This window comes from Emydura macquarii, unplaced genomic scaffold (assembly GCF_026122565.2).
Source record: "Emydura macquarii macquarii isolate MOO-44397 ecotype Brisbane River unplaced genomic scaffold, CSIRO-AGI_Emac_v2 contig_2897, whole genome shotgun sequence".
Classification (NCBI taxonomy): Eukaryota; Metazoa; Chordata; order Testudines; family Chelidae; genus Emydura; species Emydura macquarii.
In genome coordinates this window covers 11,632,091-11,654,876 of record NW_027133034.1, presented here as the reverse complement: position 1 = coordinate 11,654,876, position 22,786 = coordinate 11,632,091, and the positions used below count along the sequence as shown (strand labels likewise).

The window sequence follows — 22,786 nt, the reverse complement described above, 5'->3', positions numbered from 1 at the left end:
CAGCAGAAAACATTTAAATTCTGCTGTGTCCACTAGAATGTCCTTCTTGAAAGTAGTTAAAATGAGCCAGAGAAATCAAAGAGACAGGAATGATCACCAGACAATGAGTTGCCTTTAAGGCACCTACTCTGTAACATGTAATAGTGACAGAGTTTGTGAGAAGAAATGATTAGTGATTGTTTCACATTGATATGGGAATACCAGTATGCAAAAGGCAAGCAGAATGGAAGATATAAAGAGACCAGGATATCCAGAAGGGGTGGGAGCAGAGGGCAAAATGTAAGACAAGTAAAGCCTTCTCTAGTGTCAAATGGGAGCATACATTTTAACGCTACAAAAAAAAACAAAAAACAAAAAACAAAAAACATTGTTTGGTTATACTACACACATATGCCCACACACACATTTTAAAAAAAAGCAAAATGTATAATTAATGTAAAACAAGGCAAACATGATTCCTTAACACTGAAACAAAGGAGAGCAAATGTCCAGATAAGCCCTGCTATCACCAGAAGCCAGGTTCCTAGTCTAAAAATATAAACTGTTAATCAGCACTTGTGTTGGTAGCAGCTGTATGGTAGCTAGTGATAAGGCTTGTTTTTGTACCTATCATCAAACTGCATACTTGCAAATGTGTACCTAGTCTGATCCAGCTTACAAGTTCAATGTACAATTCATCAATAAACATAAAAGCAGCTATTAAAAAAAGAGTACAGTTATGCAGTGCTGATGACAAAGCCTGGAGCATAACACTGACTGGGACATCATGTGTCCATAAGGTAGATTTTCTTTTGCTTCTTGTGAAATGCATTAGTCCAAGAAGGAAAAGCTTTCAGCCTCTAGTGGGAAGGTGTGGTGTTTACAATACTCTGAATCATATCCGACAAGCTGATATGTGGGGTAACATAGGGCTAATGGGAGGTGGAACTCACAAGCCTTATTTTCTTTGCTACAGGGTGTGGTGAGACAAGCTGTGCACTGTGGAAAAGTTAGACAACTGCTCCAGTTATCCCAAGGTAAAAGAATATGGCAAACCCCCAAGAAACCCCTTCAACCAATGCACAGTTTTTATGCCATTGTTAGTGAGACAAGAGCTTCCTTGTTTGACATATGTCCATAGTTAGGATGATAGGTGAAAAGGGGCCTCTGCTCAGATGCCTGTGACAAAAAAAACCTAAATCTTAGTTATTACTAAGCAAAGGGTAGATTTTATTTTTTTTAAACATTTTGTCCTTCGGTTTTTAAAACTTTATTCAGCCTGTGAGTTAGATACTGTACATGTTCTTCTGTTCAACCACAATATAAAGCAACTATTACGGCTTCAAACAAGCAACTTTGTTCATGAAATGGCCTCTCTGCTATTTTCCTGAAGAGAAGCACTTATAAAACATTCAGAAACATTTTATATCAAACAATCTCACATTTTTGAAGCCCTTTAAAAAAATTCTCATAATACAGAAGATAAGTAACCTAGTTTAAATTAATTAGGTACCTTTTTTTCTTCAGAAGGAAATAAAGGAAAAGTAGTAGATGTAAATCAGATGATTTGGATGTATTTCCTTTGGAGGAGGATGGATGGATGGATGCAGGGGAAAATGGGTGGGAGAGGGGAGAAAGAGCAGACTCGAAAAGGAAAAGAATATGCCATTGTATTTTTACCTTAATACTTGCAGCTCTTCTTCAGAGTTCTGCACCTCATCTCTGAGCCGTTGCCAGCGCAGCCAAGTTTTCAACTCCTGCTGCTCTCTTGCTTCATCACGTGGCAGCTGGTTAGTATACAAATACATAGTTCATTGTTTGCTGTTTTCCCCAATGGTCAATCATTTTCTGATGGAAAGACTTGTTTTGTTTCCCTTTAATGTGTAGAAGGAGCAGAGGATGGCACAAACATCCACACTCTTGTTGAAAAACGCAAGCTTTACAAAGGGTTAAGACCAACACAGAGGAAACAGAGCCTGTCTGGGAGCATCAAATCAATAGTCAGTTAAATATTTCTGCCTGAGGAGGGAGATAGGCAGTTGTTTTCCCCTCAGTGACTGGCAATAAGTGAACTGGGCATACAGTACAGATGCAGCCAGAACTGATATGCCAGGTATCTTTACTCTTCCCAGCCTTGAAAGCAGAAAGCTGTTGTGTGTCCTGATTTCATTCCTCTTTCCTACTACTTCTGCTATGCTGGTGAAAAATCCCTGTTGTATTTCCCCCTTACCAAAAGCATATTTACAGTGATGGTTGCTAATGAAATATATGCCAATTTGTTAGCTACAAATGAACAACTAACTTCTGATTTCTCCTTATGGAAATAAGGTTTGACATTTTTTGCACTACATTATCATTTCAGTCTCAGCTGCAGTTACTGTGATGTAATATAGAGTATATTTATAACCCCATTAATACACAGCAACAAAATTACCCAATGATTAAAAAAGAAAAATACTTTTTAGAGTCTTGTAAATTAATAGGAATAAAATCATCCAGTTTTGATTTTGGTTGTCCATTCCTTTCCAGTTCTGCAAGATTCGCTACAGAGTAAATGCTTTCAGGTGGCTCAAAACAGAGTAGAGGAAATGAATAGAAGCATCTTCTAACAGGGGAATGATAGTAAAGATGGTGGTCAGAGAAGAGTTTGAGGTGGGGGTGGGGGTTGCCCCCCTCTCTCTCTCTAAATCTAGATGTGGTGGTAGTAATGCGTTTGATTTTATATAGTGCCATATATGTGCCTAGTACTTTACAAAACAAACAAAAATACAATCCCAGTCCAGAAGAGTTCTTGGGCACAGATGGACCCCTGTGCTGTTGATTTCAAAGATGCTCACATATGGGAAAGATGATTAGGTGGATGGAAAGGACGAAGAGGAGCAACTTATTGGAAAAAATGGGACAATTCTGAGTAGTGGGTGGGGCGGATAATCATTGAGAAAATATGTTTTAGTTCTTATTTGCAATGACCTATATCTTTAAAAAGGTGTGTGGATAGATGTGGAAGTAAGGAATTTTAAACCAATTTATAATGTTTCTGGAATATGCATTCTAACAGAAGTAGCCTCAGAACTTATTACTTTTAAATAGAGATTTATAGTAATTTCCTTCAATATAATAAGGCATTCAGTTACAGAGCATCTTAATTTCTACATTATAAAATAGAGTAGTGATCTATCTTCATACCTGTTGTGCTACTGCCCAAAATACATCTTCCAAGTAAGTAGCAAACCCTTCACTTATCCATTCTTCAGTCCAATCACGAGCACCAATGGCCAATCCAAACCAAGCATGAGCAATTTCATGGCATAGACGTGTTCCACAGAGATGGCTCCCTCCCGTTAATACGCTCTGTGACAGGAAGATGATGTGTGGGCTGCATAATATGAATGAAGGACAAAACACATTATAGACCTGTTACAGCATGCATTGCGTGGCTACAGTAATATGTAGGCTTTATTAGCCTTGTCAGCCTATTATTACTATATGCATGTTAGATCATGACAGATAGTTTATAGCTCGGGCGTTTTTAGGAATTAGGTTGCACTTTATTGTTGTCTGGCAGAGATTCAAGCTAAAATTCTGCCAAGCAGTTGTTTCATATTCAACCATCAAACATACATTACCTGTAATAAGTAACTTAAACCAAACTTTTACATTTTTCAAATTACAAGGCTGATTTATTTCAGTAGAAGCATTTATATATAAACTAGGATAATAAAAGAAGAGCAAGTGTGAATACAGACAGGAGGTATTTAATCAGTAAAATGATCAAAGTAAGAAATAAATACAGCAAAAATGGTTTGAAAAGAAAACAAGTTGCTATCCAAAGGCAACAAAAAGCATGCAAGATAAAGCACACACAGACACACAAACCATATTTGATTTGTTACAATCCAAACATGTTAACAAACACGACAGATCCAAGAGCCATATCTCCAATCACTCTATGAGGTGCACAGGGAAACAGAAAGCCCTTTACCACATGGACACAGTCAGGGAGAAGGCAGAGGGAAAATGTGGATACATGGTGTGTTCTTCCCCACTCTGCACAGTTACCAGCATGCACCAATGAATATAACAGAACCCCTGTACTAACAAGGAGTTGGGGAAACATGATATATATGGTATAATTCACTTAAGAAAATGCTTAAATTTTATTGCAAATTACGGCTGCTCTAAGATATGATCTGCTTTCTGAGACAGATTCATCTACACTGATGTCAAGTAGAAACTTAATGCTCCTATAAAGTTCCTTACTATTCTTGTAATAAGGTGCTTCTTGGTATGAGTAAACGTGGCAGAATGTGACTGTACATGACTACTATCCAAGGGATTAAAGGAGCATTGCCAGACAGGGCTGCCAGTGCCACAAATGGGACTAGAAAGGGCACCGAGATAGGTTCTTTCATACATACGGATCAACATCCACAGAATATTTCCCTTCTAATCCCAGGTACTCTCTATTTCCACATAATCCATATCCCATCCGTTTTCCAAAATCCACACAGTTAGAGAAGGTGTAAGGGTAAAGAACATGGGCCACATAGCCTTAAGACATTTCTAAAAGGCAGATACTATTCAGCAAAGATCTTCTCCACCCTGCCCTACCCTTCCACCCACAGTTCTCCTGCAACAGTCTACTTGTCTGGATCTGACATCTTAAAACACTATGGCTTGTGGTTAAAAAAAAACAAACCAACAAAAACCCACTCAACTATCTTCTTATAAAATAATAGTTCAGAAAAGCAGATTAAATGCACTTAAATCAGCTAATATCACAATGGACATCACAAAAAGCAAAGCACTAGTAAAGGAATCAAGTCACTGAGAACAAAGAGCAAGAATAAATAGCACTTCTCCAATCTCTACAAAAAACAACTAATTATCAAGAACAACAACAAAAAAGGGAGAGGAAAAAAAGCACAGAAGCTGCTGAACATGATGAGACACTGTTTTATTATCAAGCCCCTGTTGAGAAGAATAACTGCAAGCTGGGGTATTACTTTGGTCATTTTTAAGTAAATGACCCCTAGCTGTGGTCTGTGCAGTGCTACAAAGAAAAACCACAGAAATGCACCAGGTAAACAACATTCCAGACATACTGTTGGCAGCCTTTCAACCATTTGGCTAAACAAAATGGAAGTAACTTCATGCCTTATAAACAAGCTCAGATTAAGGTTTGCATTTTAAGTATCTACTATACATATGTAGAAATAAAGGCAGAACTTGTATTCCCAGGATCACAGTTTCTATTCTAAGTTACTTAAGTAACAGGAAAGTCATTCCTTGACAATATGCCTCTTTTATGGAAAAAAATAAGATTTTTTTTTTGTGAGGAAATATATACAGGGCAAATTCCGGCTGAAATGAAAACGTGAAGCTTTCTAAATGAATCCAAAATAAAGATGTGTAGGAGCAGAAATTTCATTTAGAATATTTGTGCTTACCTTGCCCCCCTTTCTCTGCTGATACATCAAATACTCCCCTTTATTTGCTCACTCGCATCATGCCAGCTGGTCCCCCAACTTAGGGGATCACATGGTTCCCCCTCTACAGCTTATCGACCCCACTCCTGAAACTGTCACAGGTGCCACTACAGAGCAATGTAAGCTGCTTCTTTATTCCAACATCACCTTTCCTTTCAGGGATGAACATGTAGCCTTCACAGCACTTCCAATGCCTATTAATCCAGGAAGAAATCTGAGTCTTCAACTATGGTTCCATGTATTTACTTTATAGAAATTCTAGCTTTCCAACATATATTTGAAGACCACATATTTAGGCTCCCTTATCCTCAGAAGACACTACATTGTCAGATGACACAGGATGTCAGCTGTACTCATCAACAATATCTATATTTTTTTACTACCAGTATCATTCCTCAAGGGCATGATAAATGCAGTATGTGAAGCTTAGAATAAAAGAGATGATGACAAAGTTGTAACATTTTGTAGTCCAACAGAATTTTCCATCAAGGATATGAATTTTGTCCCCTTGTCATCAACATGATTTACTGATACTAAGCTCAAAGTTTAGTATCTGTTGTCAGGAGCTCTCGATGTCTACATCCTAAGCTAAGATCCAACATTTTAGCCCCCGAAGTGCAATCTTCTTGAACACTACATTCCCAAATGAGTGCAATCTTCACATTTGCCACCAATTCCTAAGATTTGTATTAATATCCTGGACTTCTTCACCTGACATATTCCAGCATCAACTTTGACAGCAGTATCATGTCATCTTAATACTATCATGCTGTATGTCCTGGCAGTCAGTCTTCAGACAATGAACTATCTCCAACTCAGTTATTTTTCTTTTAGAGAAATTTGTTGAGTAAAGGAGATATACATTATGTCTGATCTCTGCTGTTTCTTAGAGCAATAGACATTATCAATGATATTTTCAAACTGAAAATATTGCATCTCTGATAGGCCCAAATTCTCCAGTTTCTTTTCAGGAATTCAGGCAAAGCTCTAATGAAATCAATAGGAAATTACCATGGGGTTTGTCCACACTGCTAAAACATGAAATAGAATAACTAGTAAAATAAAGAGAAAATAAATATCCAGGAAAAATGTTTTAATATTCAGAACATAAGAACAGCTATACTGGGTAAGACCAGTGGTCCATCTAACCCAGTATCCTGTCTTCCCACAGTGGCCAGTGCCAGATGCTTCAGAAGGAATGAACAAAACAGGGCAATTTTTGAGCCATCCATCCCCTCTCATCCAGTGCCAGCTTCTGGCAGTCAAAGGTTTAGGGACACCCTGAGCATAGTGTTGTGTTCCTGACCATCTTGACTAATAGCCAGTGATGGTCTTATCCTCCATGAACTTATCCACATTTTTTTAAAACCCAGTTATATTTTTGACCTTCACAACATCCCCTGGCAACGAGTTTCACAAGTTGATTGTGCATTGTATGAAGAAGTACTTCCTTATGTTTGCTTTAAACCTGTGCTTATTAATTTCATGAAGATGTAAATAACATTTCCTTATTCACTTTCTCCATGCCATTCATCAGTTTACAAATCTCTATCATATTCCCCCCCCCAGTCATCTCTTTTCTAAACTGAATGGTCCCAGTCTTTTTAATCCTTCCTTGTACGGAAGCTGTTCCATATTCCTAATAGTTTTTGTTGTGCTTCTCAGTGCTTTTTACAATTCAAATACATCTTTTTTTGAGATGGGGCAACTAGAACTGCACACACTATTCAAGGTGTGGGTATACCATGGATTTATATAGTGGCATGATGATATTTTCTGTTTTTTTTTAAATCTACCCCAGTCCTAATAATTCCTAACATTCCATTGCACATTGAGCAGATGTTTTCAAAGAATTATCTATGATGACTCCAGAATCTTTTTCTTGAGTAGAAACAGGTAACTTAGACCCCATCATTTTGTATGTATAGTTGGGATTATGTTTTCCAACTTGCATTATTTTGCATTTATCAACATTGAATTTCATCTGCCATTATGTTGCTCACTCACCAAGTTTAGTGAGATCCGTTTGTAGCTCTTTGGACATATCTATCTCGAGTAATTTTGTATTGTCTGCAACCTTTGCCACCTCACTATTCACCCCCCTTTCCAAATTGTTTATGAATACACTGAACATTGCTGGTCACAGTTCAGATCCTTGGAGGATCGTGCTATTGACCTCTCTCCACTGTTAAAACTGACCATTTATTCCTACCCTTCGTTTCCTATCTTTTAAGCAATTACTGATCTCTGAAAGGACCTTCCCTTTTATCCCATGACTGCTTACTTTGCTTAGGAGCCTTTGGTGTGGGACCTTGTCAAAGGTTTTCTGAAAGTCCAAATACACTATATCAACTGGATGACTCTTCTCCACATGGTTGTTGACACCCTCAAAGATTTCTAATAGATCGGTGAGACATGATTTCCCTTTACAAAGCCAGCTTGACTCTTCCTCAGCGTACTGTGTTCATTTATGTGTCTGATAATATATATATATATATATATTTTTTTTTTACTATAGTTTCAATGAATTCCCCTGGTACTGAAGTTAGGCTTACTGGCCTGTAATTGCCTGGATCACCTATTGAGCCTTTAAAAAAAAAATCGGTTACATTAGCTATCTGGTAGAGGCTGATTTAAGTGATAGGTTACTGTGCCCAGGGTGCCTGGAGGCATTACACAGAGTGCTTACTCAGGACAAACTGCAAGAAATAGAGTAGACAATCCTCCAAACTGGTGGTTTATTCTATAATTAGATTCACCAAGTCGGTAACAAAACAGCTTCTATGACACCACACTGGTTATCAAGAAGTCAAACTCAGTCCCCTATAAGCATGCCAGCTTTTGGCCCCCCTTTAGACAGCCAAGTCTAATATACTGAGTGGACACTGATCCCCAGATCAATACGAGTCTTATATTACCCAACAATCACAGAGGCCAATCCTTTAGTAACTAAAACTAAAGATTTTAATAAGAAAAAGAAAGAAGAGAGTTGCAATGGTTAAGAGATCAATAACCTCCAGATATATGAAAAGTGCTTAAGTCAGTTTAATAGCAGAAATGGTGAAGGCTGCTGATTTGTAAAAATCTTTCTGGAGTTAATTTAAAAGGTTATAGTTCAATAGGCAGCCCAGATGTAGAGTTTGTTAAAGTTCTTCCATAAAAAATTCCAGGATAAATCCAGAGTAAACCTGGAGACCTCAGTTTTGTGACTTAGACCTGCCCTGTCAAAGTTTAAGGAAACCTGAAATTAAAAAAAAGGATCAGGTCCGAAGCTTCCTTTATAGTTGAAGCCAGCTGGGTGCTGACAGATAACTCCACCATATGAGCTTTGACTAAAGCAAGCCAGCAGTTTGATCTCTCTTCAGTGGGTCCTTTCTCAGGCAATACATTAAACAATAGCCATTCAAATGATTAAGACAGTTCATTATAGCGAAGGTTAAGATTCTGTCACAGTTATTTTTAGTAAAAGTCAGGGACAAGTCATGAGCAATAAACAAAAATGCACAGAAGCCTGCAACCTGTCCTTGACTAAAAATACCAGGATGGGGGATAACAGAGCACTGCTGGGGCTTGCAGCTGCTCCAGCTGCGCTACTGCTCCTGTGGCAGGAGCTGACCGTTGCTGCTCCAGCCCCGTCTGCTGCTCTGGCAAGCCAGGAACTACTGCTCCAGCAGGCTTGGGGCTGGCTGCAGATCAGCTGTTCAGCGGCCGTTGCTCCGGTGGCCCCGGAGCTGGCCCAGGGGCTGGCTACTGGCTGGTCAACAGTTCCAGCAGTTGCTGCTCTGGCAGCGTGATCTCCATGGCCTAATCATATTCTTCATTTTAGCATAAATAATTAACCTGAAGACAACTAAAGTATTATTATTTCCTGCAGTATTACATCTTTGATCTTAATGTTAACTAAACCATCCACATGCACAATATAACACTATTAAGATATGAAAGGGAATTAGCACCTACAAACTAATCTGGTTACATTTTTAACTTCTAACAAGATATAGGTAAACACAGACAAATACACTTAGCATCTATCCTTGATTTCTATTACTGTAAATAGATGCGCTAATGATTGCTTGTTTAATATACTTTAAATTCACATACAAGTAGATTGTCTTGATTACATTTCAACACTTCCTGTTAAGTTATGGGTCACACTCAAGCTGGCTAGTTTGTCAGTGTCACAGTTACATACTACAGTTATTAGTTTTACAATTTCATATCTGAGTTCCTTCAGAACTCTTTGGTGACTTATTACTGTTTAATCTATCAGTTTGTTCCAAAACCATCTTTACTGACAACCCAATCAGGGACGGTTCCTATGATTTGTGTCCTGAAAAGAATAGCTCAGAGAATCCTCCCTGACATCCTCTGCAGGGAAGACCAATGCAAAGGAATACAGGTAGCTTCTTCACAATGGCCTTTTTTTCCAGGTTTCTGGGATGCCTATTATATCAATATCCTCATTTAATACCAGGCACTCAAGTTCACCCATTTTATAAATTATACTTCTAGCATTTGTATACAAGCACTTACAAAATTTGTTAATATTTAGTTTTCTGCCTTCATGTGTTCTCATATTTTAAACATGTTACACTAGTACAGCAGAACGGAGCAGCTAACACATGAGTTTTTTTCCTTCAAGTCAGAGTCCCCAAATCATTCAAATAGGTGGCTGCATTTTCTCAGCCTTCTGATCCCTATGCTGTCAGTTTTTCTCATTCTCTCTTGAAGGGGGGAAAACATGTTCTCGTGTTAGTGAGACAAGGTGGGGGAGGTAGTATCTTTTATTTGACCAACTTTTGTTGGTGAGAGAGACAAGCTTTTGAGCCACACAGAGCTCCTCATCTTCCTTGTCTCTCTAATATCCTGGGACTGACATGGCTACAACTGCATGCACTGCATGCATGTTCTCATGTTGTCAATAAGAGTGACAATAAAGCTGCTTATTTATAACCAGACTAGAAGACATGTTGAACTGCAGCATGGTTGGACAACCTCTGTCCTCATTTTCAGTCTAATAGGGTCCTGGCTATTTAAGTCCAGAGGAGGCAGTTTAAGAGGCCAGTTATTCTGCTCCAGGTGTTCAGGGAAGGCCCAAAGCGGTAATTAAAATGGACACTGAGTGAGAGGAAGATGATCCTGGGCAATAGTTAGTGCCTGGGACGGTGAAGGAATATGAAAGCCCAGGCCACTACTGCATTAGGGTCTGGGACCAGGGTCCTTTCTGAGGGGACAAAGCTCCCCTCTCTCCCAGCCATCCCAGACTGATATTTGGGGTAATTAGACCCACTGGGAAGGTCAAGGGAGAGGTCAGATAACTGGGTGGGTGACTCAAAAAAATAAAAATAAAATAAAAGGCACCAAACCCAGTCAGAGAGAGTATACAGGTCAGGGAGGCCAGGACTGAAACCACACAGTCCCAGGAAAGACGGCTTCTGGTCTTTAGTCTAGGGGTGGGCAAAAAGGTTCTCTTTTGGGAGCCAGACTGTGCTTAATAAATTAAACCCCAGAGGGGGGAATATTGTTTTTAAAGACTTTGGGTGTGAGTGGATTATTTCCAGGATGAGAAGAGAAAATGAGGCAAAAGACTGCAGTGGCACCCCACACAAGGGGGCATGCTTAAAAACTGCATCCCTCCTACAGCTGGCATTGGTCAGACAACCACCCGGAACCTCTGGAGTTCCTTTTGCGCCCTGCTTTGCAGTCACCTTTTCGCCCATCCCTAAATCGAGGACCCAAAGCCCTCCTTCATGGGACTGTGTAGTTCCAGTTCTGGCCCCCTGGGCCTCTCCCCTTTAGTCTAGGGTTAAGTTTCCATAGACTGTCTCCCTAAGCCTCTGAACTCTCCCTGACTGGGTTTGAAGCCTCCTCTTTGAGTCATCCAGTCATCTGATCATTTTCTTCTTGACACTTCTCATGCGAGTCTAAGGCCTGGTCTACACTTACCGGCAAATTCAGCAGCAGTCGATGGGAATTACACAAGCTACATAGAATAGCTTCATAACTTATGTCGACTTCCTAAATTCTCTTCTGTGCATCGTCTCCACTACGCTGTGCCGACGGGAAATGCATACCCATCGACGCAACACTACTCTTTTTTTGGAGGTGATTTTATTCAATCGATTTCTGGATCGATTGAGCGGGTCTTCACTTTCGCTCAACAGAACCGGATAAATCGATCTGATGGCAGCAAATTTACCACCATCAGTATAGACATAGCCTAACTATCCCAAATACTAGTCTGGGCTGTCTGGGAGAAAGAGGAGCCTTGTCTCTCCCCCTGTAAAAGGCTCCTAGTCTTGGGCCACTAAAGAAATAAAGGCCTAGCCCTTCCTACTCCTTCCCTCTCCTAGACAATGTTTCTCAGGACCATCTTCTTCTCACCCACTGTCTGCTTTAGTTATTTCTTTGGCCTCTCTTCCACCTTCCCTGGACACCTTGAGTGGGATAACTAATCTTTTCAAACTATCTCCCCTGGTCTTAAGAGTCCACTGCACTGATACAGTCAGACATAAGCCTGGGTCTAAGAGTGAGTTTTCTAAATGGCTCCTGAACTGGAGTCGTCCATATATATCGTGCTGTCATATGTCAATCTAAAATATACATTTAACAGAGAAGGAAAAGCCATGGCCATTCCCAGACATCCAATTTCTCTTCATTTTGAGTGGAAAAAAGAACTTGATCTTAGTTGAGGGATGAGAAGGGTTAATTCACTTCTGCAATTACATTAAGACCTGACCCACTCTGCCCAACCTATAGAGAGCCTGAAGGTGCTGTCTTTTCAAGTTTCACTTGAAAACTTGCTGGTCCAACCTGCAAGTAACTTCTGCCAAGCAGGCCAGAACAGGTTGCATGGGTGTGGTAAGAAGCACTGGAAGCCACACTCAGTTAACAAAAAAAACAATCCTTCCCAGAAAGCTGGAGTGGTTCCCAATGCCCATTATAGAAAAAAAAATAATTATTTGCATTTAACAAGTACATACTTGGGTACACTTTTCAAACAAAAAGGGCATTATTCTGACCAGAATCACAACCCTCAGAAGTTTGATTTCCACATAGTTTGATTGAAAAAGAGGTTGAAAGTGCCTCTCCCAACTAAGCTACAATATATGAAAGATGAATACAAAAAGTATGGTATGAAGAGAAGAGGGTAGCACATAGGAGTGGAGAATTGGGCCCCAAACGGAAAAAAATATTTTTCATTAGATCTGACCAGCCGAGATATACTTTCCTTCATCAGGCCTTATTGTCCTTGTTGTGTACTGAAGTCATCAAAATTCACCACCCACTTGGATTTCCTTAACAAATGCTTAACTTTTCTTCAACATATAAAAGGTTCCAAGAGGGGCAGCGAACAGAATAGTAGTCTAACTAGTTTAGAAGCCATCTCTCTGACAGCAATTCTGTACAAACTTTGTCTCCAGACTAATTATATACAGGTGCCAGTTAGAATATAGCTACAGAAATGTACCATATTTGACTATTCCCATGTAATTTTTAGTCAACAGGAGAAGAGCAGACACGGACTCCAGCTTACTGTACATGTGTACACATAATTAGTAGCTCTTTAGTTAGTGAACTGACAGTGTTCAAAGCACATTTCTAACAGACTTGACCCACCCCTTTTGAAGCTTGAATAAATGTGATTAAGAGTAAAATTCTCTTCTAATATAGTTATAGATACAATTCTTAACTTATTTATCAAGATAACGGAAGATCATTAAGAGGGACTATCCACTCCCGTGAACTGGAAAATAACATTTCTACTTAAAAAATTTGCACCTTCGATAGTTAAATCTAACACATAAGATCACTATAATTGAAAGAAGTTAAAGAATAAAAATTTTGTTCAGCACCTTCTGTACAGTCAGTTTCACTCTCCCCTATGTAATGAACTAGTTAGTTTATCTCTTTATGGAAAAACCCTTATTAAAAATAATCAGAGGAACAGAAAAATCCCTTTAAAATATTTTAAAGGACTATTTAAATAAAAAACTATAATATACTTTTTAAAGATTGCTTTACCAGAAACTGGAATTTAAAAAAATTCGTCAGTTAGAAATTTAAAGTGACATCTCTTTAAATGGAATCAGAAAAGAAAATCCAACTTCTCGTTAATTTTTGAGTATCACTATCTAACCTACAATTTCCCAGGTAAGTGATGCAGAGAACAATCTTCCCATGTTATTTTAATTTAAGTATGTCTTTGACTCTTAGTTTCCTGTTGAGATCCACCTTTCTAGTATCCATAGAGCAACATGGTACCTTACCGGTACCTATAATCTCCTCCATTACCTGTATATTTTACACTTTGTGTTAAAACAAACAACAACTGATGAGAACAATTTTCCTCATATTGATCTGCAAGGATTCACACTGTATTCAACCCCTTGCTCAAAGCCTAAGGATATATAGTGATGTTGAATAAGATGTTTTGGAAGCAAGCTGTGGCTTTTAGAACACTAGAAGCATCATATTGGGAATATAAACAGAAGCTGACTACACAGAAATGGGTTTCTTTTCATAAATTCAAACTGTGGAACCAGCAAGTCACTCATTTTATGGGTGAAAGTCACCCTGGTGCAGCTGGCTGACATATGTCTCTTTGCATCACATAAACCACATCGTGATGCCGTGCAAGAGTGTGTGGGCAGAGCAAGGCAGATGCTAGAGGGAAGAATGGTCTCTGCAACCCTTGCATGCCAAGAGTGAGTGCTCTGCTCTAGTTCAGTATAGACTGGCAGTATGGCCACAAGTTCCATGACTAAATGGACCTAGCATTGAAACCCCAAATTGTAGACTGGCAGCACCTGCTTGCCAGCCTGAAGACTGGAATAGCTTCCAGAGTCAGGCTGTGTTGCAATCCACAGCCTGCCAAGAGTTTGTCAAGTGTGAATTCCATCCTCACTTAGTTCCCTGCACAAAAAACAGGGTTACTTAGCAGTATCTGTTGTTCTTCGAGATGTGTTGCTCATATCCATTCCATTATAGGTGTGTGCGCGCCCTGTGCACAGATTCCCGGAATTTTTTTCCCTTAACTAGCTCCGTAGGGTCGGCTCAGGTGCCCCCCTGGAGTACCGCGCTCATGCCGCAGTACATAGGGCGCTGCCAACACTGTGGTCCCTCGGTCCCTTCTTTCTTCTGACTCTGACAGTGGGGACGGAGGGCGAGTGTGGAATGGATATGAGCAACACATCTCGAAGAACAAGAGTTACTGGTAAGTAACCCTGTTTTCTCTCTTCGAGTGATTGCTCATATCCATTCCATTATAGGTGATTAAATAGCCATTCCTTGGAGGTGGGTAGGAGTCAACGGTGAGTTGCTCTCATCAGGACAGCCCTGCTGAAGCCCATGTCCTGTCTCGCCTGCTGCACTATGGCATAGTGGGACGTGAAGGTGTGGACCGACGACCAGGTCGCTGCTCTGCAGATGTCCTGCAGGGGCACGCTTCCCAGGAAGGCCGCCGATGAGGCCTGCGCTCTGGTTGAGTGCGCTGTTACAGCTCCTGGAAGCGGCACCTTCGCCCACTCGTAGCAGGTCCTGATACAGGCGGTGATCCAGGTGGAGATGCACTGGGTGGAGACGGGTGAGCCTTTCATCCGGTCCGCCACTGCCACAAACAGCTGTATTGACTTCTGGAACGGCCTGGTCCACTCAATATAGTAGGCCAGGGCTCGTCTGACATCCAGGGAGTGCCATCTCCGCTCCTCCTCCGAACCATGCAGTTTAGGAAAAACACGGGGAGAAAGATATCCTGGTTATAATGAAACTGGGACACCACCTTAGGCAGGAGCGCCGGGCGGGATCTCAGTCTGACCTTATATTTGTAGAAGACCGTGTAGGGGGGCTCCGAGGTCAAAGCTCTTATCTCGGAGACCCTCCTAGCCGAGGTAATGGCCACCAGGAAGGCTACCTTCCAAGAGAGAGGAGGAGCAGCGGGCATGTGGCCATGGGCTCGAAGGGGGGTCCTGACAACATGGCGAGGACCAGGTTTAGATCCCAGGGAGGCACCGGGTCACGGACCTGGGGATACAGCCTCTCCATCCCCTTAAGGAACCTGACTGACATGGGGTGGGAGAACAGGGTACGCCTTCCATCAGCTGGTGAAAAGCCGAGATAGCTGCCAGGTGCACTTTCAGGGAATCCAGTGCTAAACCCTGGAGCTTCTGGTGGAGCAGATACTCCAAGATCACCTGTATGGGCGAACCAGATGGCGGGATACCCTGGGACTCCACCCAACAGGTAAAGCGCTTCCACTTGGCCCGGTACACAACCTGAGTGGAAGGTTTCCTGCTGCCCAGCAGAATCTGCTGGACTTGCGTCGAGCAGGCCCTCTCTTCCTCCATCAGTCACAGAGTCTCCATGCCGTCAGATGGAGGGAGTCCAGGTCCGGGTGCAGCAGGCAACCCTGGTCCTGTGAGAGGAGGTCATAACGCCTCGGGAGTGGGAGCGGTGTGTCGATGGACAGGTCGAGCAGCATAGTGTACCAGAGAAGAGTGGCCTCCTGGTAAAGAGCCGAGGAGCACGCAACCCCCCATCTGTTTATATAAAACATGGTCGCCATGTTGTCTGTAAGGACCTGGACCATTCTGCCCATCAGGAATGTGATGAAGACCTTGCAGGCCAAGCGGACTGCCCTGAGCTCCCTGACATTGATATGGAGAGCTCTAGTGTCCCTGGGTGCTCAGGTCCTTGCTGACGTGGGCCCCCCAACCCTTGTCTGAGGAGTCCGTTATGAGGGTCACTGAGGGGGCCAAGTCTCTGAAGGGGACACCCCTCAGAACCTCCCTGGGATCCCTCCACCAGTCCAGGGAGGACAGTACCTGGGCAGGAACCGTGACCACCTTGTTCAGCCGGTGTCTGGTCAGTGCATAGACTGAGGCGGCCAGCCACCCTTGGAGAGGCCTGAGCTTGAGGCGAGCCAGCCTCACCACATAAATACATGCTGCCATGTGTCCCAACAGCTGAAGGCAGTGCCTGGCTGTCATCGTGGGGGACCTGTGCAGATCGCTGATTATGGCGGTCATTGTTACAAACAGAGTCTGAGGGAGGAAAGCTCTGGCCCGGGTGGCATCCAATGTGGCCCCTATGAACTCTATGCGCTGCACCGGGGTAAGAGTGGACTTCTGCTCGTTTATGAGCAGCCCCAGTCCGGTGCATGTGGCACAGATCAGAGCCAGGCTGTTCCTCACATGGGCCCTGGACTTACCCCGGATCAGCCAGTCGTCCGAAGGGTTGCCCTCCTGTGGACAGATCAGTGGGGGTACTGGTTGGGCTGCCGAGGAGTGAACTGAGGCTGTCCCCTGACCCATTTGTGTACCCCAGGGCCCCCAATATGGCCTTTGCCAAGGGCCTTGGGGCCATGCAAGTGCGGGGACCTGCTGGGTCATTTCCAGGCATCCCCCCTTGGATCCCGAGCCAACACGGGTTTACCCCGAGACACAGGTCCTGGAACCCTCGGCCGAGGGTGGGGACGGAGGCGTAGGCAGCCCCATGAAGGTGCGTGCTGCAGCGAAAGCCTCCGGTGTCGACGGCCCTTGCAGAGGCGCTCCCTCACCCCCAGGAGTCAGGGGAGGCTCTCTGCGAGGAGATGCCGGTGCTGGAGTCCATGGGTGTGGCTTCCCACCGCTTCTTTTTCTTCGGTGCCGATAGCAGTGCCGGTGCCGATGTCGGTGCCGGTGGAGCGTTCCGCACCGACGAGACACTCGGTGCCGCTGGAGAACGCGACGGCTCGGAGTCCAGGCGGAGCACGGACTCCATCAGGATCGCCTTCAGTCTCGCATCCCTCTCCTTCTGGGTCCTTGGCTTGAAGGACCTACAGATCCTGCATTTTTCTTTCCTGTGTTGCTCCCCGAGGCATCAGAGGCAACGGTCGTGAGGGTCACTCACAGGGAAGGATTTTGCACACGCGGTGCAGGCTTTAAAGCCGGTGGAGCCAGGCATGGCTCAGCTCTAGCCCCTAAGGGGACTATCTACTTAACTACTTACTAACCACTATTAGAAAAACAATGAACTAGAACTCGAACAATAAAGCTATAACACTAAGGGATGCTACTTGCGTTTGTATGCAAGAGGCAGACGTTCCAGTAACCGTCAGAGGTTGAAAGAAGGAACTGAGGGGCCACAGGGTCGGCAGCGCCCTATGTACAGCGGCATGAGCACAGTACTCCAGGGGGCGCCTGAGCCGACCCTACGGAGCTAGCTAAGGGAAAAAAGTTCCAGGAATCTGTGCACAGGGCGCACACACACCTATAATGGCATAGATATGAGCAATCACTCAAAGAGAGAACCAGACTATTTAAGCTTCTGAACAGGTATGGGTAATCTTACTCAAAAGAGGCTGCCTTTCTTTTTGCTAAATACTGTATACATTAGATATCTGGCAGGAAGCTCTGCAGAAGATAAACAAGTAGAGAGGAAAAAGAGATGAGAACTTAAATTCAGAGAGTCAAAGCTGAAAATCAGCAGTGTTTGCAGAAGGTTTCTGGTTATCCCCTTTCACTGACATCCAGATTATCCATTTTCCATGGATACTCAAAGAACAGACTCAAGGCAAATCCTTGCTAAAAGGGGAAGTCACTCAGTATTCATACATTCAGTTGCTGTATATATAATTTGAATAGCTTTTAATCTAAGTTTAAAGTGTCTTTGGATTTACAAATAAATCAACCTTGGGTTTGATTCATCCAAACATTATTTATACAGAGAATTCTGCAATTTTTCTTCAGGAATGGGGTAACTCTGGAACCCCTTGAGTAATAATAATAAACTAAACCATGTTGGAAACATTTATAAGAGCAGACAAAATATAATTTTCATATACCAGGACAATTCTCTTAATGCCCTTAGCAGCAGTAATCAGATTAGTCTGAGTTGAAATGGACACAAGGTCTCATTTGATAAAATAATAAATTTTGATGTATTTCCAGAATTAGAGCAATAAAATAGCTGTACTAAAGAGAACTGAAACATCCCACACAATCAAGCTAGTCCCGCTAAATTTAATACCCCTCAATTCATTTAACACCCCTTCCCCCCCATCACAAATGAAAGACTAACACAATGCACTACACATAAAGGATGTATGTGCAAAATTCTGCCCCTGATTTCAGTCACATGACTCACTTCAAAGATAAAGGAAGTCAACATGGCTAAAAGCCCACACACTGCTTTGAAAATTTAGTCCTAAACTTTTAAAAATTAGACTTTTAGCCTAGCCAACAAACAAAAAATAACAAAAAAAACTGAGAAATCTATTTTTCCTTCTAACACTGTATCAGGAAATACTCCATCATAGATCACGGTCTCTATGAATCTAATATTCAAACACATGCACCTTAATTGGACATTCAATCCCACATACAGGTCTAAATCTTATAGGTAAGGATCCATATAGGGCTCTTTATCTCAAGAGCCCTCAAGTGTAAAAAGTACTGTTATACTTGCTAATACAAGAGCTGTCTTTAAATAGCCAAGTAAACTACATGTCAATATCCAGGAGATAAGCAAAATCCTTGGGCATTTAAGTCATGCACCAATCTTATTAGAAATGAAACATTTTTCTTTCTTCTTCTTAAATACGTATTCACTTTGGGCTCTCCACCCTCCTTTCAGGATCAGTTCTGGCTTCTACTGTGTTGACAATGTACAATAGAAAGGCAGGAACTCTCAAAATTCTTTCACACAGAAGAGAGTTTTTCTCAGGCCGTGTTCCTTAGACGAGAACGTCTTAGAATAATTGTGCCCATAATAGGGTTAGTCATTTCTTTCAAAAGTTCTTTCTCCCAATATTGAGAGTACCGGAACAAAAGCTTTCTGTAGGGTTATTACAATCATAGTACAGCATAATTTACCTATTGATGTTATGCTGCCAAAGACCATTAAAAAAATCTCCAAAATGATGATAAACTGTATCTTTGGAAATGCTCTTATTCAAAACATGAGTCAAGTTAAGAGCAGGATGAGGGAACACCATATTTTAGGTGTCTAGTTTAGCTTGGTCCCTGTGATTCAAGAGTTGGCTCTGAACAAACAACCCCACCTTGTGACCATTTCAATATGAACTATGGCTTCCAAATGTCACTTCCTTTCCACCCAGCTGACAGTAAAGCTGGAGTACAAGTGGGATCCAAAAATAGGAGTCTTCTGTCAAACCCCAACACTTGTCACAGAGAGGCTGTAGGGACAGGTGGGGCTTCTGCAGGGATTTAGGCATGTGGAACCATATGCATCACAGTGGAGAGCTGCATAGCACAACTGGCCTTATGATTGGAGAGAGGTGAACAAGATAGTAATGGAGTGCGCCAGTCCTGTAAAACATTTTACAGTATAAACCTGTGTGTCAACTTTCTAAAAAAAATATTTTAGAAGCCAAAAGTTTCAATGCTTGGTCTGGCAGAATATGGGGGAGCACAGGGTTGTGTTATTGAAATTATTTTTTGGGAAGTGTGAAGGAAATTCTTTGAGTAATTTTTGAATGATTATTTCATAAATAAATACACCTGTCTCGCTGCAAATAATCTTTCTACATTTTGCTCATACAAATGACTGAAAAAAGTTACGACTTTTAAATTTCACATTCAGCATGCAACTAGTCCTCAATGAGTACCAATTTTACTAAATCTGCAAAGAACTGGTTTTGAATCATTACCACTAATGTTCCTGTAATGAGTATTCACAGTAGGAAATTTCACCATGAGCCAAATATTTCCAATCAAGGAACTTAAAAGTGCCCAATATTTTTTTCTAGCTACCATTTACTGCAATGATAAGGCTGAGAAATTAAGCACTAAAATGTCAGAATATTGCTAAAGTTAAGGTTTCTCTGACAACATTATCTCAGATCCTCAACTGCATCTATGTAATATTTTGTAGTCCTATTTTCTTTGTTTATAGGGAAGATAACTGATACATAGTATGACTGATTTGAAACACCTCTGCTCTGGCTGACAAGAATTAGCGCTAAGAGTCTCCAAAAGCATAAGTGTCCCATCCTTCCCTGAGATGAATGTGCAATGTTCCTACTTACTTCAATGGGAGTTGTATGCGTAAATCTAAAGGCAGAATTAGGTCTATACTCTGGAGGATAGAGCTTTCTCCCAGATTTCATATGGAATGACTGCCATACATATTGCTTACTATTAAGTTAACATTATTTCCTAACCAAAAAAGAGTGTAGACTGTTACATTATTCCACACACAGCTGGTAAAGAATGTTGAAGCTGCAAAACGAACAATTTGGAAATTCTTTGTTAATACGATCCGTTAATATTCCTTCTCATTCATTTACATAACTTTTAAATTTAGTAGTACCAAACTAACATTTAAACATTTACTTAAAAGACAAAGATTACTTCTTAATAGTATTTCTACATTGCAGCTGCGAGCGTTCTTCCCACACTAGATAGACAGACGTGCTAGCTCTGCACAAATTAGAAACCTTATGTTTTATATTGGAAATGCACATTGCATTTGTCCCTTCACAGACTCTTCAAACTATTCTTTGTACTCTTGCTAAAATGATAAACATGATGAGCAGTCTTTAAAGGCATTTCTCATTTCCAGGCTAAATGCTGACATTTGTCATTAATGGATATTATTTGATCATGGATGGATTTCATTATTTGTAGCTTTCAGCATGATTGTTACTTGAAGCCCTGGATTTCCTGGTTACATTGTGGAGCTTCTGACAAATATTAACTTAGCTGGGAGCCAAAGTGTGAATAATCTAGTATGATAAATAGCTAGATAGAGGGGGAAATGTATCTGCTTCTCCATATTCAGTGAAAATTCATTCAAGGAAACCTGATTTAAAAGTGGTCTCAAAGGTGATCTGCAAAAGAAAAAAGGAACTTGTGCCATTCTTTGCTTCTTTACGATATAGGAGGAAAAGCCTGAAAGTGCCATCCCCTCTCCCCTCCCCCATCAATATACCAGCACAAAAAGAGCCAAGAGGAATGATTCTGCTTTTTTTATACCCTTAAAGATTCTATGGTGGACTGGAGAACTTCCAGGATTATTACATCAAAAGAAGCAAGGAAGGGAAAGTTGGTTGAAAGAGGAAGTAATTTTTATTCTGACTGTTTCAAACTATTTATTTTTGTTAACATTTAACTAAAAGTCTGGGAGAAAAGCTTTCATTGTCCTATCATTATCATCATCAATCATCATCATCATTTCAACTGAGGACTGAGAAAGCTCCAAAAATACTTTGAGTCATCTAAGAAGTCATCCAACAATAAAAGGGAAAACATGGCTTTACATTCCTAATATTTTTAATAAAACAAACAAAAAACTCATTAAAATGTTTTAAAAGGAAAACATTTCAGCCCTTCTTTACATGTAAAAAGGGCACAGGCCCAATTATTTTTTTCATTTTCAGATCATATATGATACAGTTTCCTTTTTTGCACCAACAAATAATTGTGGAAACAAATGGTGGGATGAAGCTGTCTAACTATTGCATATGATGTGTACATGGTCTCCTTTTTCCTCTTATGTAATAGCAACCATAACGTCAGGCTTTTAAGAGTCGAGGCCTAAGAATCTGCTTTTTAGTCCTCTTCTTCCACGTAGAGAAAATCACAAAGGGCCCGAATTTAATGCTGCCTAAATCCATCAATACTCCATTCAGTATATACTAATTCTGTTACACTTTGCAGGTAGCTACAGATTTTATAACACTCTATATTTCTTATCTTAGCCCTCTTTTGTCTGAGCCTATTTTTTTTTTTTTTTTAAACAAACCAATCCTGGTAACATGCATTTTGGTTTTTCTTAGTTTTATTAACTACTATAAAAACATGTAAACTGCACATGGTGTGAAATAGATGCTTTCAATTTACTGAATAAGAGAGAGAATAACACAGAAGAATAAATAATGGCCCCAAAATTATTTTCTTAGTTTATTTTGTGCAGCAGCTATACAAGCCTTCCTTTTTTGTGTGTCAGTCAATAAGATATCTGTTGTGCTTTTTGCACAAAGAACAAAGATGTCTTTATCAATTCTCAAAAGTCTGTAGGACAAACCATTCATGCTGTCAAACCCCCTACAACCCTTTCAGCAAATAATGAAATCCATCAGTGACAAATGTCAACATACTAATTTGTTAAATACGGAACAAAAGCAACATTCAGGCGAGGTGCCTCATTTCATGTTATATCAGCCTTCCAATTTGTAACAACTTTATGGCAGCCCACAGATCATACAATATTAAACAGAACTGTATTATAATGACTAAAGCTAGAACAATATACTCTCCAGAGCAGAAATGCTTAATAGTTCAACAACACTGTAAACAAAGTGTTTTGGAACATTA

General features: G+C 41.0%; 1 protein-coding gene and 1 long non-coding RNA gene across 7 annotated transcripts in view; one reads left to right on the top strand and one right to left on the bottom strand.

The window, feature by feature from the left end:
• The window catches only part of AOPEP (aminopeptidase O (putative)), a 267,939-nt gene that overhangs the window by 158,962 nt on the left and 86,191 nt on the right, over positions 1-22,786 (bottom strand). For all 6 annotated transcript variants that reach the window (XM_067569212.1, XM_067569216.1, XM_067569213.1 and 3 more), the window contains 2 exons: positions 3,166-3,355; positions 1,660-1,766 (listed from right to left, as the gene is read on the bottom strand). In XM_067569212.1, the coding sequence (XP_067425313.1) occupies positions 1,660-1,766; positions 3,166-3,355 (297 nt within the window). The remainder of the gene's footprint in view (positions 1-1,659; positions 1,767-3,165; positions 3,356-22,786) is intronic.
• On the top strand, positions 711-1,727 carry LOC137167191 (uncharacterized). Its single transcript, XR_010924044.1, has 3 exons — positions 711-779; positions 956-1,016; positions 1,674-1,727. It is a non-coding gene; the product is annotated as an uncharacterized lncRNA (long non-coding RNA).